Source organism: Daphnia pulex, chromosome 5 (genome assembly GCF_021134715.1).
Source record: "Daphnia pulex isolate KAP4 chromosome 5, ASM2113471v1".
In the NCBI taxonomy this organism is placed as follows: domain Eukaryota; kingdom Metazoa; phylum Arthropoda; class Branchiopoda; order Diplostraca; family Daphniidae; genus Daphnia; species Daphnia pulex.
Window position 1 is genome coordinate 709,442 of NC_060021.1, and position 12,086 is coordinate 721,527.

General features: G+C 39.9%; 2 protein-coding genes across 5 annotated transcripts; both read right to left on the reverse strand.

Annotated features, from left to right (window-relative positions):
* On the reverse strand, nt 1-5,221 carry LOC124193644. 2 transcript variants are annotated; one of them, XM_046587568.1, is made up of 6 exons: nt 5,010-5,221; nt 4,879-4,945; nt 4,446-4,734; nt 4,114-4,384; nt 2,509-4,050; nt 1-2,431 (listed from the first exon to the last, which is right to left on the reverse strand). In XM_046587568.1, the coding sequence occupies exons 3-6, from the start codon at nt 4,695-4,697 to the stop codon at nt 126-128; spliced, it is 4,371 nt and encodes a 1,456-aa protein (XP_046443524.1). In that variant the 5' UTR covers nt 4,698-4,734; nt 4,879-4,945; nt 5,010-5,221; the 3' UTR covers nt 1-125. The 2 variants fall into 2 exon arrangements, with proteins under 2 accessions (XP_046443524.1, XP_046443523.1); XM_046587567.1 differs by lacking the exon at nt 4,879-4,945 and having other exon boundaries at nt 5,010-5,181.
* Nucleotides 5,222-5,617: 396 nt separating this feature from the next.
* On the reverse strand, nt 5,618-9,447 carry LOC124193754. Of its 3 annotated transcripts, none has more exons than XM_046587718.1 (5): nt 8,642-9,447; nt 6,712-7,175; nt 6,324-6,638; nt 6,159-6,250; nt 5,618-6,084 (listed from the first exon to the last, which is right to left on the reverse strand). In XM_046587718.1, exons 2-5 carry the CDS (start codon nt 7,030-7,032, stop codon nt 5,907-5,909), a joined length of 906 nt encoding a protein of 301 aa, XP_046443674.1. In that variant the 5' UTR covers nt 7,033-7,175; nt 8,642-9,447; the 3' UTR covers nt 5,618-5,906. The 3 variants fall into 3 exon arrangements, with proteins under 3 accessions (XP_046443674.1, XP_046443675.1, XP_046443676.1); XM_046587719.1 differs by lacking the exon at nt 8,642-9,447 and adding an exon at nt 7,761-8,494; XM_046587720.1 differs by lacking the exon at nt 6,712-7,175.
* Between the last annotated feature and the right edge of the window lie 2,639 nt (nt 9,448-12,086).

Here is a 12,086-nt window from a genome sequence, read left to right on the forward strand (position 1 = left end):
TAAGAAAAGACAACGTATGATGTTTTTATTCAAACAAAAATACATTCTGAGTTATAACTAAATGGCTGATGAAATCAAGCAAGAGTTCTTATTTAAAAAAAAATTAAACAACACAAAACATGTCTTCATTCGAGTTCAATTACATGTATGTCGAGCTTGGGACGCTTAGGTGGAGGGACGACACAGACCTCGTCAGTTGTAATTGGTGTTGAAGAAATCGCAGCAGCCAATTGTTCCGCTTGAGCAATTTTTTGGCCGAGGCGGTTACGAAGTTTTATCAATTTAATCAATTCAGCTTTCCTAAAAAAAATTATTTGTTTTGAGCGTTCACAGTAATTTCGATTTTTCTTTATGTCACACCGAGAATTTTTTCCACTACCAGACGTAGTAATTGAAACGCTAAAATGGTTAGACTGTTCCATGGCCTGGAGACTGTCGGCAAAACGACGAGCCTCGGCAATTCCACTAAATTTCATGTAGGTCATAGACTCTTCAGGTGACCGAAGAAATGCTTGGACTTCAGGATTATTCGGTACAACGGCTTTGGACTGCTGCCAGCTAAATGCCGGTTCCTTCAGCTTTACGGTTCGTTGATCCCAGTGGTCCACGATGTGCACGAAAGCAGCAAAAGCAGGAGCGAAAGCTTTAAGTGCTCGCTGGATAGAAAGATCCTTCAAGAAGATTTGCACAAAAAGATTGCCTCGCGATGAAAGAAATTTTTTGCAAACACTCTGTGCGAACTGTTTCCAAGACTCTTCATCTTCAAGCCACAAGAGGCAATTAACGATGCGGGTTGCTACGTCCAAGTTGACAAGCGACACAAACTCCATAGTGAACAAGATTCTGCATGTGCTGCGATACCAATCCATGCAGATGGGAAATTTCTTGATGTTGGGACGGGGATAAGACTCCGATTTGTAGAGCTGCAATACAAGATCCAAGAGTTGAGAAACATTTAGTTTCATGATAAGTGGTTGAAAGGCTTCGGCGGTGATCTTTTGTTCTAAATCAAATCTGTTCTTCTCTCCCAGAAAGAACAGTTGAACACAATCGACTATGCTTTCGGTCAGTAGTTTAGGTGGAGCATTGATTTGGATGGCAGTCGATTCAATGAGGGAATTCAGAGAAAGTGAAATATCCACGATCCAAGAATTTACAAGCGAAGCACAAGTATCCATGATTATCTGCCTTGATGTGGAATCCAATTTCCCCAACACGTAAGGGGAAGAAATAATATCGCGGAGTAAGCTAGATTTGTTTTGTTTGCTCCAAGATCCTGTTCCTTCCTTTTCGTAAAATTGCTGGAACAAAGTTCGTGTAAGTGACTCGTCATTCACCTCAATTACAGCCTCCATCGACTGCAGAATAGTGTTTCTGCTGAACACAACAGTGTTGGTTTCATTCAATCGCGAAATCAGGAAAACGCAAATTTGGCGAATAATTGTTGCGGTTGACGAGGGTTTTTTCAAATGCCTGGAGCTTGATTTTAAAATATCATGGACGAAGAGTAGTTGATGAACATTCATTATCGACAGTAATGATGAAATTAACGACAATCTTTGCGCAGTGGTGTGGCAGGAATTTTTTTCCGTGCGAATTAAAATTCGAAGACAGGACAATAAACTAAGCAGCAGTTGTAAATCGTCCGGCTGGTACGATTTTTTGCAGTATGAGAGACTCTCGTACTGAAATCTATTGGGGTATGGTGAATGAGCCTTATCTTGAAGAATCTTCGGACGCTGGCTCGTTAGGGAAATCAGCTGATTATCAACTAGCGATAGCACAACAGATAAGCCTATTTCAGAAGAAAAAGCCAATTCCAATATTCGTGGGGATGAAATAACCTTTTCCAATGCTTCCTCTGAAGAATGAGATTTGTTTTCTCCAGGGGTGGATGGAACGTGGAAAACGTTGGATATCAAAGTTTGAAGCAATTCTTCGTTTCCAATTCTAAAGAAACAGAAAATCAAGTCAACTATCACATTTTCCTTCATCAACGGGGGACGAAGATCACAAAGAGGCAGGGCTTTGCACAATTCCAGGAACATTAAGTTGCACGATTCCAAGTTCTTCAACCGTGAACTAACTTGAACTTCTAAATCCAGAACGAGGTAGCACTGAATTAAGGATTCCAGTTTTGAGAATAGAGTTGTAAGTGACTTGGGTCTCAGGGGATTTGCAGTCTTGGCATTTTCTTCCAACGAAATCATGAACTCAACGTAACTTTGAATTTCCGATTGTTTTAACTTCTGGGCTTGTTGCTTGTTTATGTTTGTCAATGAGGACGAAATGCGATCTCCAACTAATGCCGCTCCTTCTAAGCAATGAAAGTTCAACAAGTGCTGAGCTAAACTGATTATCGGTACCAGCTGCTGGACGATTCGATCAGGAGAAATCATTTTCTGAATTAGATCACCGGAATCCTTCCAACCTATTACAAACAGTAAGTAATTAGACAAAAGTAATAAGACAGAACAGAAGTCATGAAGAATAGGGAATTAATCTTACCAATGACTAGACATTCCAACTCAGCGATCGCCTTAGCAACTTGTTCTGTTTGGATACCTTCAAAAGTTTCTTGCATGCTGCTGACTCGTTCTTGTGGCAAGGGATAATCGGATGCAATAATCTTCAGGAGACTGAGACCTTCCTCAGGCGCTCGTAAAACAATACAAAGACGAAGCAATCTTCGAGTCAATTCACCTTTTGCTAATCTTGTTTGGGTCCACACCTTCCAAGGTTCAGCACAGTAAAAAGAAATGATCGTTCGTAAATTCTCAGTTGCCTTCTGCTTGTTTATCGTAAGCAATCTATTTGAAGAACATTTAACTTCCATGTTATCTAGTAGTACGTGAAGACCATAGCGAAAATATATCTGAACCGATAAATGCTTTGGCCAAATAACCAATATAAAATAGTATGAATGTTCTTCAGTAGTGGTCGTATTCCTATCATCACACCCTCCACGTTCATCCTCCGAGTCAGTTATTTGGCTGTCTGATGTAGGCAAGTTTCTAAGAGGTCCAACACACTGATTCTTCCAATTTAAATCAATGCTCAATTTCTTTGAAACATCTTTTGAGTCTATCAATCGCGAAATTTTGGTGGAATATTTTATTTCCGTGTCTTCATATTCGTCATTCCATCCAAATGAATCATCCATGTCGACACGAGTTGTTGAAACGGTTCGAGTAACCACGGCTATATGTGTGTCGAGGAAATCACAACATTGAAGAAGTTGCGCCAATTCTCGATCTTTCCCTTGGAGTCGACGAAACGTGAAGTCATCTTCGACATATTTTTCTTCCAGAACAAAAAACAAAACATTTTCTTTTAAAGTATCGACTTCATTTTCTTCCGTAGAATCTTCCTCGTCTTCATCCTCGTCTTCATCATCGTCTTCATCCGACTCTTGATAATCGTCTTGATCTTCGTCACAAGCATTTACTTCCATAGTGCATACACCATCCTGAATCGCTACGCCCAACGTTGTTTGCTGTTGAATTTGGTCGTGATGATTATCATCACAATCTTCGGACAATTTAGAGGTAGAACCTTCCGTGGTTACAATTTCAAAATTATTTTCTTCAGCTTCCAACAGCAAAGAATTTGAATCGGGTTTTTCGTTTGAATGATTTTCGGACGACCACACGACTGCAAGGGATTCAAAAGTGAATGATGCGTCCGCCTCGTTTGTCAACGTGTGATTTGTGTGATTCTTGTTTTGGTTATCACCTTTTCGATTACGAATCCAAGTTGGGAGAGATCCTTTAATATCCTTCAGGGCGGTAAGAAAGACAGGGAAATCTTGCGGAACTATATTCTTGGCATTTGTCCAAACAAGATCAAAGACTAACGTCAATTTTGCTCCTTTTGTTATGGGTTCCATTGAATGCTGACAATTTCCATAAAAAGACGATGCGTAAAAACATCGATCGCTGTCTTGATGATTGTCAAACACTTGTTCTTCTCCTCGATACTGCACTTTGAAACGTCCACCTTCATGACCACCTTCCACGGGTAACTGAAGAATAAGAGTACCAAACGAACCTAAACCGTCAAATGGAAATGAAATCAATCGCGTTATAAAAGATAAACATAATATCTATATACCATATTCTTTCTCTGGCTCTGAGGTACACTGGTAATGACCATCTGATTCATATAAAATCAACTGGTGAAGAATTGCTTGAACATTCATCATATCAGAAGGCAGGTCTAGATGACGCATAACCATTGACAGCAAGTTGAGATCATCGATAATAGTTGAGGTAAGTTTTGAAGCATCAATTTGTAAGGCCAATCTTTTTGAGGAGTCGAAAAAGCTATTTAATCCTTTTCCATACAGTCCTAATTCAGATTTTTCCTTAAGCCTTTGAATATCCTGTTTCAATTCAAATGATTAACACAATTGCCCTAATAGTTTTTGAATCAGTAATCAATACCTTAACAGAAACTGGAATTGGAATGTCTCCAAGTTCGTCAACTCTTAGAGGATTTGAGGTAGTTCTATCAAGAAACAATTTTTCCCCAAATGCAAAGTCAACTTCAGCACCTTTTTTTCGAAGATTAACAGCTTTGAACAGGCGTTCTTTGTCAACTCCAGTGCTTTGGACAGAGGAAACAAGACCATTTTCCGAGACACCAGGCATATTGTGTGATGCTCCCTGAGGCATAACATCTTTAAAATTTGCCATCCTTCAAATGTGGATTGGCCAGTGATCTTATTTTTACCTAAACCACAAGAAAAAAAAAACTAACAATCAATACAAGAAAAAGGATAATAAATCTAGTATGGCATGGATGAAATTTGAATGGAAAAATTAAAGGAAGGATCAAGAATTAAAAACTGAACGACACTTCTGACAAGCTTCTAACCTTGTAACATCCAACCTGATGGGACTGATGGCTGATGCAAAGAATAATTTCAAATGTTATAACTTCTCTGCAAAAATAGTAGATGATAGTAGAAATGCAAGGGAGCCATTAAGTATAAAAATGACACTTACAATTGATAATTTATCGCAATTGAGAAAAGGACACAAATTAAAAGAATAAACGAACTAGGCAACTAGCAGTTAGCACATGTGAGAAAAATGGAGGAGTCGCTAACTCAACCATAGGACATAGAGGTAAACACTCCACAGCCTACGGATACTGTATTTAAGCCATTGGAACTTCCGGTGGAAGCTAAGCGGTGTTGCCTTGCCAAATTTTACGAAGTTCAGTTGGTTTGGCTTGATTCTTCGCACTAGATGGCTCCAAGATGTGAAAGAAAGTTCAAGTTTTTAGCACTAGGTGGGGAACACCACAAACATCTCCCTCCAAACTCCTTCCAAATTTAAAAACAAAAATATCTAAAAATAACCAAATATCTCCGACGTTAAATCCCCCCCCCCCGTAATAAACCATTTTTGAGGCTATATTTAATCTTTAAAGTCTATTAATAAAATAAATTCAAATAGGTAGCCTACATAAGAATCGTCTAAAAGCTAAAAGCTCCAAGGTCGCTAGTACGGCACGCTTTTCACGCTGGTTGATTATCCTCCAAGGTAAATCCATTAACAAAGAACCATATAAGCATCCTATTACTCTGAAAATCTGAAATCACATTTACTTCAAAAGTTCAAAAGTTTTATTGGGTTATTGGGCTCGTCAAATAAAGGTATCAAAAGCAAAGACACAGTTTCAATTGGACATGGTCCCAGGAGCACGACATAATAAATTAAGAAAATACGCAATTAAACAAAAAAATTCTGTCGCACTTTTCGTTCGTTTTTTCCTCGCCTAATAAGACGTCAGCGATAGCTGGGGGGCAGTGATTCAGGTAATTAAGTCACGTGATGTAACCGAGGCAGACCAAATCTGTCTCTTATTTGGTATTCAAGTAGTCGAGATTATCAATTTCATTTTTCTTTTTTAGCCATGAATTTGCCTAGCAATTTCGGAGCGAATTTCCTGGCCTCGTCCATTGTGATGTAGCTGGGCTTCCACCTGATTTTCAATAACGTTTGGCCGTTCACATTTTCTTCGCCTAATATTTTCGCAACTTCCCAGTGCTCTTCTTCGGCTTTGGCTGAGTACCTGTTACAACAAATAAAAACCAATAGATAAATAGATCAAAGCCAAATTATTACTTAACAAATTGACGCATTTACCAATCCAATTTCTTCTCGTACATCGCAATCGTCTTCCTAAGATTCCTTCCGGCAGTTTCAGATTTCTCCAGCCATTGGTCATACACCAAGTCCTGAATTTATCACACAAAAATTTAAATGAATGAAATGATATCCCAAATTATTAATTATGTAAACTATAGGTACCTTGTCTGGTTCTCCGAAGGTGGTGGATGTCGACTGTGTCGATGTGGAGGGACGACATCGATTATTCATCCCGGGAGTCTCGGTTGAATCCAGGTCATTCATTATTCCGGTTTGGGTAGCAGCCGACGTATTGCTTGAACTGGTGAAAGTTTCCTCATCCGTCAGGATTTGAACCTGACTCCCATTTTCTTCCATGGAGGTGTGAGCTGGAGAAATGCAAGTCTTTTCTCCTTCATCCATCCGATCCGTCTTGACTTGAACATCATCACGGCCGGCGATATAAGTAAACTGCAGGATTGTCGACACGATTTGACCCTGAAAATAATCACAGATTAAAATTTTTTAAACCAACTAAAACCAATTAAAAAACTGTTGTAGTTTTTCTTACTTGGTGGTGTTTTGTGTGTGTTCGGAACCCAGAATCGGACATGAACGTCTTCCGGCACACGCTACACACCCGCAAAACCCCGCAATTTTTCGAATGATTGCATTTGGCTTTGATGTTGGGAAACACTTTGTTACACTTGGCGAAATTCGGGCACTTGAACATTTCTCCACAAAATAATAAATTTCGACCGGAATAAGACAGGCACGCAGAGTTGCGATCGGATGAGACTAGACAACGGCCAACGCGTTGCAGAGAGGTTTGAACGCGCTCTCTCGGTCGACCATAGCTTCCGTCGTTGTCTGCCAACCCCTCGAGCTTCATTGCTCCCCTACGTTCCTCCCCCCTACCCCCTAGACCAACAAATATCGATTATGTTTATTTCGAGCGTTTGTATGGTTGTAAGCGCGCGCGCAGAACACACAACAGATGCGACAACTTCATCTGTCAGTAGACGTCAGCGCCACCTAGCGGTAGAAAATAAAAGCGTTTTCAAAAATTACAATACCGTAACTATACGAATGATTAAATAAATAAGAGTTGGTTATTTAAAAAAAGTACACAAGATCTGAGACGTTTGATTTAATCTGAAATCAAAATGTCGACGCACCAACACAATGGACTCGTTGTCAAGACAAATATGGAAGGGCGGATGGAAGCTGGTTAAGATTCCATCATTTGGAGTTTCTTTTTTTGGGGTTTGCCTTGGTTGTTTTTTTTTTTTTTTTGTCTTAAACGATTCGTGTTGGCCTCGTGTAAAAGGGCAAGCGGGTCGCATAATCTAATATTCATAAAGTCTTTGACGGCCGGCTTTTGCTGAGAGCCACACACGCAGTTGAGAAAGGCCAGCGCCAGCGCCAGCCAAAAGAATAAAAGAGAGAGAAAAAGAAACGAGGTAATGTGTTTTGACAGCGAGAGATATAAGTCGTTCCGGCGCACAGTCTAAAAGAGTTTCAGCGAAAAATAAAATGAAATTTACATATTCCTTGTCACGTTTCGGCATTGGCTTGCAGAGCTCTCAGCCATACACTTTGAACACGTACATATACTACCTTGACTGTGTATAGAAGCCGGAGACCATGAGACTCTCCGATTCGCATTGGAACTCAAAAAAGTCGAAATGACGTCAAACTTCGTGGCCTCACACCCGGTGGCGTCGCTTTTTTTAGAATTTTACGATGATTTACATGTTCGAAAAAATCTGTGTTTGTCTTCAAAGCGATTTTACAAATCAAACGTCATTTCCAAGTCAAAGTATATCCACCTCCCTCCAAAGGCCACCAGTTGTTCTTCCGCTACCCACCCATAATAATAATAACTGTCGATTAGTTTGACTTAATGTAGACGGATATACCCGAAAGGCAACCTTAAAATATGGGTCACCACTTGTAGATCTAGTCCCTGACAGATAATATTATTTTCATGTGTATGCACTTTGCTCAGCATTTCTTTTTAAATTTGGAAATCATTCAGCATTCTTAACTTGTGAAAAACAGATGGCTGTCGTAAAATCATTCCTGTGTATGTCAAGAAGACCAGAATGTTTACAGTATTGCAAAACATGATATGTTTGCAAAGTCAAACTGTGAAACTAAAACAATTAGCACTGCAGCATGAAACACTTTTTAAGAAAACGTTTGCATGAAAATGTGAGAATGTTATGTTTACCATGTTCCCTTATACCAACCCAACTGTTTACCATATTAAATTGTACACTAGAATGATTTGCTGACAAATAACAACTTGTGTTTGTTTCACAAATTGGATTATTCAAAGAATTTCAAATTTAAAAAGTTTGAACTTGAAAAAGCAAAGAGCATATTGAAAATTTTGTTTACCAAGATGTTTTTACATGATTGTGTTTTCCAGATTGACTTTCAACATTTAAAAAACACTTAGGCAATACATTTAGTAATTTTAAATTGGATTTTACCTTCAGCTGAATTCCAACTGTCATTCTGTTTTGTTCTCAACAAAACAACAGCAGACGACACTATTCTTCTTTGACACAGGAAAAAATCCACGAAGGAAATAAACTTGGAAAATATTTCAAGTCTCGTGACACGTCAACAACATGTGAGAAAATAATGATTAAAAACACGAAAGAAAAAGGGAGTCAAAATAAAATACGATCACGTTGGTGGTGGTCGCCATTAAAGTTGACAGTTGAAACACGTCCTAGAGTCACCCGAATTTTTAACGAGTTGAAATAGATCATTGGCGTCTAATTGCCTGTCGTCTTATTCTGACGTGTCTGGATTGCTCAATTTCTTTCTCATGAAATATTAATGAAGGTTGAGTCTAGTTCAAAGGCCTTGGCGTGCTTTTAACTCGGATAATATACGGAATCCGTTTTAACTAGAAACGAGCGATTTCCCAGGTAGACGCAGTGGAGATTAAATCTGATTTGTATCTGTCGACTGGACTTGGCAGACAAATTAATACGACCGTTATTACGAAATGGCACAAACTCCATCTAGTAAAAAATCTCAAGGAAAGTTTGGAGCAACACATAGTCACCTGGTTGCCAAAAAACTTTCTTCTTCTTCTGCTAAAACACCGCCAATGTCGCTTAAATTCTGACGTTTATTCTGACATCATTTCACCTTTTTTTCTCTTTCTATTTTACTACTCTTCTTTTACGAACTCTCAAATGAGAAATGACACACACAAACCCAAAAGCGGGGAAAAATAAAACAAGACTTGTGACTCTAATAAAACCGCGTGTGAAAAGTCGCCAACGACAAAAATGACCAACCACCACCACAGCACCGCCATATTGTCATAATATATGACGACTTTTATACTACTTTCCCGTCCGCGTGTGATTATTAACGATCTAGTCATCCGTGTCAGCACGACACGCCAAAAAATAAAAAACCGCCAACCTCCCAAATGTTGCCAGTTGACTAGACATTTTTTAAAACTTTTTTATATTTTCTTTTATTAAAAATCAAACCCCTCGGGGGGAAATGGCGAAATAAATCAATTCGAGTAGATATGAGAGAGATTGTAATATGATAATGTGTATGATCACCGTTGATCGAATCACACATAAATTTTTATGTATATAGACTGAAACTACAACATTGATAAAACGTTGGGATTTATTTATTTTTGTCACGGTTGAGCGCACTTGGGAACTGCCCCCAAGGCCCTGCCCGTGCTCCTTATTTGGTCCGTAGACCGAGGCGGAAGTTATTTCCTCACAAAGAAGAAAGAATTAGTCTGACATGATATTCGTAGGCTACCACTTTCGCTGGCAGACAGCGATTCTGATACCTCTCGATGAAGTATTTCTTTACCTGCCAAACAGCAGCCAAAAATATCATCGATGGAACCCATAATCTCGTTACCGTTATCGAAATTATGGGAAGAAGAAACTGGCCGACTGGAAATGATTTTGAAAATCATCCTCTCCGTATGACCGTATCAACCACCAACCCCCAGACGAGAGATTGTAATATGATAATTAATGCGTGTATGATCACCGTTGATCGAATCACACATGTATTTTGATGTACGTAGATACTGAAACTGCAAAAAAAATCAGCCACCGCCGTAAAGCACGCGTTCAAACACAACTTGACAATACTAATTAGTATTGGCTATAGTGTTACCACTTAGCCAAACCAATTAGCTTTTAAAATAATTTTTTTAAGGCTTTTAACAAATGGCGAAAGCAAAAAGGCCATTTCGATTTCTACAATTATTTTCGAAAAATGCGCTCAACGTATTTTTTGAATGATGGACTGCTGCTTGACCTCCAACAGATTTGGCAGCAGTGCCCTCAGGAAGTAGATTTTCGTTCGTTTTTTCACCGGATTTTTCCCAATTTTCCCCGCGTGACATGATTTCATTTTGTTCATTCACATTGCCCCCCCCCCCCCACCCCACCCTCGGTAGAAAAATCAACCCCTCCTTATTGTCCTCCCACCCACCTTAACCAAATGGCTGCCGAAGAGGCAAAGAGAAGTTTGGCTTCACGCGGTTCAGTTAAAAAATATCCTCACGGATAGCCTACAGTACAGGCTCCTGCCCCGAAATGTGCGTGACAGACACAAAGAGAAGAGAAGTTTGGCTTCACGCGGAATAAGGCGATAATACTCCAAATTACACGTGTCATAAAGTGTAACCTAATCATTTATATATTTCCAACCGCGCACAATGGTTGGGTATTATAAGATGGTGTTAACTGGTTAGTTAAAGTCATAACCATTTTCACCTTCTACTTCTTCTTCTACTTCAACACCCCAAAAACATTAAGTTTTTAACCCTATACCATATATACGCATATACAGTCATATATAGCCTCATAGTCATAGGCAAATATAGCCTCGCATATATAGCCTCAGTAGAGAAATCAACCCCTCCTTGTCCACCCACTCACCTTCTCCCCCTCCTCCCCTCCCAAAAAACCCTTCTTACCCATCTTCAAACTTTCAAAAATTCCCGCCAATCTGAAAAACAGCATTGCCGTTTTTATTCGAAATTTTATTCGAAATGGCTATCACCGCAAAAAATCCCTCCCTGCCCGAACTTGGGTGGTATGGCAATAAAGTAAATTTTAGCCCGTCCAGGGCCGGTCATCAGTGGGCCTAGTGTAAAGTAGGCATTTTATGCAAGTTCCCTTTCCCGTGACAGTCTTGCCCGTGAGCGATCGTACCCATCCCCTGTCACGCCGATATACACGATAAACGATGTTGGCGGGAGGCGGACATGTACCACCTTTTCTTTGAATCGTGAAGCCAGAGCCATAGCCATCACAGATCACACCAACAGCAACTACTATGAAGCGACCTTTGCAAGAGTGCATTAGCCTCCGGCGGTAAATTTGCAGGGTAGAGGGGCTTCACGCTTAGTCTCTTGCGTTACATTTGCACGACAGAGGATATTCACGCATGGCCTCCGGCGGTAAATTTGTAGGGTAGAGCGGCCTAAAATAATTTAAATATTTTAAATATGTCCGTACAGGTTATAAAGCATCACAGACCGCACACATATGTTTTTTGGCGGAGCGGGTAACTGGCTTCGATAAGAAAGGTCATATTATCCCCTTATATAAGGTAAATTTGTAGGGTAGAGCGGCCTAGCCTCCGGCGGTAAATTTGTAGGATAGAGGTGGTGACGTATTGCCTCCGGCGGCGATAATACTCCAAATTAACAAATTACGACGCAAACGGCTACGTCTTAGGTCCAGATAAGACTGGGACCCTGATTTCCGCCAAAGCAAGAAATATTCAAATCAGCCTCCCCACCCCCCGGTAAAAAATCAAACCCCTCCTTGTCCACCCACCCAATAAAAGAAACCCTTCATACCCATCTTCAAACTTTCAAAAATTCCCGCCAATAGAAGTTTTTCGGCCTCAAGAGAAGAA